We start from the raw sequence: 6,281 nt of genomic DNA, 5'->3' as shown, positions 1-6,281 counted from the left end.
TTTATCAGCATTAAGCTGGTGAGTTCATAAGTGTTTTAGTGTCGGTGTTTGTTATCAAAAATGTTTCAACATGTCACAAGTATAAGTTGTAAAGTGTATGTAAGTGTTTGTAAAAGTTTGAATCTCTCAGAAAAACCTATATTTTCTATTAAAGTAGCCTTCTACCAAGGCTTAACTGTTTTGTATGCTCGTTTGTTGTAAAAGTGTGTAATTTTCCAAGTGTAACTATCATTTAACAAAATATAGTTTGTACATTAATGTTTAAGTGAGGTTATCACTAAAAATATGTAATGGGTAAATCATTGTAGTACTGTAGTTTTGTATTATAGGAACTACTGCTGTACTAACTACCTTAAACCGGATTTTATATTAAGGCATTATGTGATAAATTGCACCATACTATCGACTACTAACTGTAACAACTCAAATTTTTCAAACAAATTTTTCATTTTTAAAACATAATTGTTTCCATTAAAAACAAGGCATAAATAGTTTAATTATTCGGTCAATACAATTATTCAAACTCCCAAGATCATAAAACAATCTTCAGTGTGTATCGATCATGCCGGCGCCTTCCCACGGTCCTCGCTAGTACCTGAAATACATACACAACAACTGTAAGCATAAATGCTTAGTGAGTTCCCCAATATACACTTACACACATACGCCTTTCCAGGCCCTGACCTTCCGGTCCTCAATACAACGCCTTCCGGCCCATAACATAATCGCCTTCCGGCCCATAAATCATACATAGCACATATAACAATTAACTTACCACATATAGCATACATATCACATAACATATTCGACCTTCCGGTCACACAGTCAAACCCTTCCGGGTACAGTATAGTGAGAAGACTCACCTCGTATATGCTGAAAGCTAGCAACTCCTGAAATGACTCGTGCACAACCGACGAGCTACAACCTCCCTATAACATTACGTAACTCATTAATACTTATCTCTTCTAAGTGTGACTATCCCTAAGAAGTCAGACTTAGGTCAACTCTGGTCAACGGTCAACGGTCAGCTCAACCGGACTCGGCGAGTACCATGGCGACTCGGCGAGTCTAGACGTCTTCCAACTTTCTGAGATTCCTTATCTACTCGTCGAGTACCCTCATCGACCCGACGAGTTACTCCTGGAAGAATCGCGGGGCCACCCCGACTCCACTCGCCGAGTCTGAAGAACAACTCGGCGAGTCCCAGTAAATCTTCAAGCTACTCGCCGAGTCTGAAGAACAACTCGGCGAGTCCATGCCATGCAGACGAGTAACTGCTTCCTGAATTACGTATGGTCCCAAGATATACAACCATGGGACCCTCTGGACGTCTAAACATCTCTTTACTGTGGGTATAACATCTGGGTAATAACATAATAACCCATCTAATCACTAAATGGGTTTTTCATAAACCCTAGGTTCATAGGCACATTAACTAACATAATTGATCCGAGTATTACCTGAGAACGTTCTCTCTGTGTCCCCCAAACCTCAGGACTCGATCCTCCTTGATATTCCTTTGACCAATTTCTTCTTCTTCTTGTCTAACCAATTCTTCCAAGTTCCAAAAGCTTTCTCTCCTGCTCTAGACGTCCACAGCGATTAGGGTTCTTCTCAATCGACCAAAAGACTGAAAATGACGGCCTAAGAGGCGTTATATACGATTCAAACTGAACGGTTAGGGTTTCTGCTGAACAGCGTCGACTCGCCGAGTCCATACCTGGACTCGTCGAGTCCCGTCGCGATCCCGCGACCAAGTCTGCGATCCTACTCGGCGAGTCTAGGCTCCAACTCGCCGAGTCCCCTCTTAAATCACCCCAAAAACATAATTTTAATAATACCTGAGATTCCGGGCTGTTACAACTCTCCCCCACTTGGATTAGACTTCGCCCTCGAAGTCTCACTCTGCAAATAGTTCCGGATGCTGCTCCCGCATTTCGCGCTCCGGTTCCCAAGTCATTTCTGATCCCTTACGGTGTTGCCATTGAACCAACACCAGAGGTACTTCCTTGTTCCTCAGAACCTTGATCTTCCGATCCCTGATCGCCACTGGTCTCTCCGCGTAATTCAGGCTCGCATCCACCTGAATATCCTCCAATGGAACCACTGCCGACTCATCGGCTATGCACTTCCTCAACTGCGATACATGAAAAGTGTCATGGATCTGACCCAACTCCGCTGGCAACTCCAACCGATAGGCTACCCGGCCTACCCTTGCAACCACACGAAATGGCCCAATATACCGGGGCCCCAATTTGCCCCTCTTCCTGAATCGAATCACTCCTTTCCAAGGAGAGACCTTCAGGAGAACGAAGTCGCCGACTTGAAATTCAAGCTCGGATCGGCGCCTGTCTGCATAACTCTTCTGTCGGCTCTGGGCAGTCAATAATCTTTGTCTCACTTGTTGAATCTGCTCTGTCGTCTGGAGTATGATCTCCGTGCTGCCCATCACTCTCTGTCCCACCTCTCCCCAGCAAATGGGAGTCCGACACCTCCTACCATACAACAGCTCGAAAGGCGGCATACCAATGCTCGAATGATGGCTGTTGTTATAGGAAAACTCCGCCAATGGTAAATACGCATCCCAACTACCCCCGAAGTCTAACACACACGCTCGGAGCATGTCCTCCAGTGTCTGAATTGTCCGCTCGCTCTGACCGTCTGTCTGGGGATGGTATGCGGTACTAAAATGCAACTTAGTACCCAGCTCCTCATGGAATTTCTTCCAGAACCTGGAAGTGAAGCGCACATCGCGGTCTGACACAATCAAGATCGGCACTCCGTGCCGAGATACCACCTCTTTCACGTATATCTCCGCTAACTTTTCCGCTGAAGAACTCTCACTGATGGCAAGGAAGTGTGCACTCTTCGTCAACCTATCCACAATCACCCAAATTGCGTCTACTCCCCTAGCAGTCCTTGGCAATTTGGTGATAAAATCCATAGTGATCTGTTCCCACTTCCACTCGGGGATCTCCAATGGCTGTAACTTGCCATGCGGTCTCTGGTGCTCAGCTTTAACCCTACGGCAGGTCAAGCACCTCTCAACGAACCATGCCACGTCCCTCTTCATACAGGGCCACCAATATTCCTTCCTTAAATCCAAATACATCTTTGTAGCACCGGGATGGATCGAGAATTTCGATTTATGAGCCTCTTCCATCAACGTAATACGCGTACCGCCCACAAACGGCACCCAAATCCGACCCTGAAACGTCATAAGGCCTCGACTATCCTTGACAAACTCTGAGATTAACCCCACAACCCGCTCTTTCTTCTGCATTTCTGGTCGCACAGCCTCAGCCTGTGCCCTACGAATATCATCCAATACAGGAGTCATCACGGTCAATCTCAAGCACACATCTCGCGATGGAGTGCTCTCCGCCCTGCGGCTCAATGCATCGGCTACCATATTAGCCTTGCCTGGGTGGTACAGGATCTCACAATCATAATCCTTGACCACATCCAACCACCTCCTCTGACGCATATTTAGGTTGGGTTGATCCATCAAATACTTCAAACTCTTATGGTCCGTGTATATCGTACATCGAACCCCATACAAGTAGTGACGCCAAATCTTGAGAGCGAACACTACTGCCCCCAACTCTAAATCATGCGTGGGATATCTCGCCTCATGAGGCTTCAGCTGCCTCGACGCATAAGCTATCACATGACCCCTCTGCATCAACACTGCACCCAATCCCGAAATCGATGCGTCGCAATATACCACAAAATCTTCCATCCCTTCTGGAAGAGCTAATATCGGGGCTTCGCACAATCTTTGGCGAAGTGTCTCAAAGGAGGTCTGCTGCTCGGGCCCCCATGAGAACGTAACACCCTTCCGGGTCAATCTGGTGAGTGGCACAGCGATCTTGGAGAAATCCTTGATAAATCTCCGATAATACCCTGCCAACCCAAGGAAACTTATGATCTCAGAGGGTGACTTCGGCACCTCCCAACTCATCACCGCCTCAACCTTGGCCGGATCGACCAATATCCCTTTCTGATTAACCACATGTCCTAGAAACTGGACCTCCCGCAACCAGAATTCACATTTGGAGAACTTTGCATAAAGTTTCTCCGACCTCAATACCTCAAGGACCTCCCTCAAATGCTCCTCATGCTGCTCTCTCGATCTCGAATACACCAGAATGTCGTCGATAAATACGATCACCGACCGATCCAACATCGGCCTGCATACCCTGTTCATGAGATCCATGAACACAGCCGGGGCATTGGTGAGTCCAAAAGGCATCACCACAATCTCATAATGCCCATATCGCGTCCTAAACGCTGTCTTCTGGACGTCTTCATCCCGCACTCTCACCTGATGGTAACCTGACCTCAGATCGATCTTGGAAAACCAAGATACTCCCTGCAACTGATCGAATAAATCATCGATCCTCGGCAACGGGTAACGGTTCTTGACCGTTAGCTTGTTCAACTCCCGGTAATCAATGCACATCCGGTGTGAACCATCCTTCTTTTTGACGAACAGAATAGGTGCTCCCCATGGCGAGCTGCTCGGCCGAATGAATCCCTTCCCCAGCAACTCCTGGAGTTGCGAGGACAACTCTTGCATCTCTGGAGGTGCAAGACGATAGGGCACTTTAGCAATAGGTGCTGCCCCCGGAACCAGATCAATACTAAACTCTACTTGCCTCACAGGCGGTACTCCCGGCAACTCCTCGGGAAAGACATCTGAAAATTCGCGCACCACCGGAACTTCCTCAACTGACTTCGGTTTCTCGGAAACCTCCCGCGTATCCATCACATACGCCACAAAACCTTTACAGCCCTGCCGTAGACACTGCCTCGCCCTAGCGGCCGAACAAAAAGCTGATCCCGAACGGGTACCCTCGCCGTACACCGAAAGAACTCCCCCTCTAGGGTCTCGTATAGTCACCAACTGACGCTCACAGTCGATGACAGCGCCGAACCGGCTCAGCCAGTCCATGCCCACGATGACACAGACATCCCCCATCACGATAGGAATCAGATCAATTGGGAATCCAATCCCGAAAATCTCTAGTACACATCCCCGAAGAACCTCCGTAGCACAAATCACCTTCTCGTCAGCTATAGAAACTCTCAAAGGTCGACTCAACGACTCACGACTAACGCCGATATGCTGACTAAAGGCTAAGGACACAAAGGACCTACTCGCACCCGAGTCAAATAACACTAAGGCAGGCACAGAGTTCACAAGGAAAGTACCTACGCATATAATAACATAAGCATAACATCTTGACATTAAAATAAATACATGAATTACAACATACCTGCCACAACATCGGGCGCAGCGCGGACCTCCTCCGCAGTCAGCTGAAAGGCTCTCCCACGAGCCCTCGGGGCCTCGACCTTCACCGGTCGAGTCTCAGTAGTCCTGGCAACAGGTGCAGATCCCTGACGAAGCTGAGGGCACTCGGCCTTCCGATGGCCGGTCTGGTTGCAATGAAAGCAAACTGTAAATCCCTTGGGACACTCCCTGGCAATGTGTCCCTCCTTGCCACACTTGTAGCAAGCACCGGCTCGACACGCCCCATCGTGACCCTTACCGCACTTTACGCAAGTGCGGTTCTTCGAACCTCCCGTCCTCGAATCGGCGGACTTGATCCGCTTGGCTGCCGGCTGAGACTGAGCCGGTCGCCGGTCTGCCTGCTGAGACCCGGCCTCCTCCCTGGCCTGAGTCTCTAACTCGATCTCACGCTTCCTGGCATTCGCCTGAAGCTCAGTAAAAGTATGGTAAGTGGAGTTTGACACAAACTCCCGGATCTCCCTCCTCAGAACACCTAAGTACCGGCTCATCCGAGCCTGCTCTGTGGCCACTAGCTCGGGGCAAAACATCGCCCTCTCATGGAACTTCCGCGTGATCGCCGCCACCGAATCAGTACCCTGCTTGAGGGTTAAGAACTCCTGAACCAATCGTTCCCGCTCCACCGGGGGAACGTACTCATCCCTGAACATGGTAGTGAACCCCTCCCATGTCACTGCCGCAGTCTCTGCTAAAGTGAAGTTCGCCGTCACGAACTTCCACCAGAGCCTTGGTTTGAGGGATTCGGGTGCACCTTAGGGGGGTATCTGAACTCAAACCGAGGATTTGAGGAAGCTTTTCAAATAAAGGCATAACTTTTGTAAATGGTTTTGTGGTAAGCAAGAAAGAAGCAGTGTGTACGATCAGTCAGCGCCCGAACGGTAAAGATCCCCAAAATACCTTACAATATTATATGATATGAATTGTTATGCATGCTAGAAGACTAGGTATTCATGATAGGACTAGA

General features: G+C 48.5%; 1 protein-coding gene across 1 annotated transcript; it reads right to left on the bottom strand.

The window, feature by feature from the left end:
- Positions 1 to 423: 423 nt before the first annotated feature.
- LOC128133913 (uncharacterized) lies at positions 424 to 6,031 on the bottom strand. The gene is made up of 2 exons (XM_052771429.1): positions 5,283 to 6,031; positions 424 to 595 (listed from the first exon to the last, which is right to left on the bottom strand). The coding sequence occupies exons 1-2, from the start codon at positions 5,965 to 5,967 to the stop codon at positions 561 to 563; spliced, it is 720 nt and encodes a 239-aa protein (XP_052627389.1). The 5' UTR covers positions 5,968 to 6,031; the 3' UTR covers positions 424 to 560.
- Between the last annotated feature and the right edge of the window lie 250 nt (positions 6,032 to 6,281).

Source organism: Lactuca sativa, chromosome 4 (assembly GCF_002870075.4).
Source record: "Lactuca sativa cultivar Salinas chromosome 4, Lsat_Salinas_v11, whole genome shotgun sequence".
NCBI classification, from domain to species: domain Eukaryota; kingdom Viridiplantae; phylum Streptophyta; class Magnoliopsida; order Asterales; family Asteraceae; genus Lactuca; species Lactuca sativa.
This window is presented reverse-complemented; position numbering and strand designations above follow the sequence as displayed.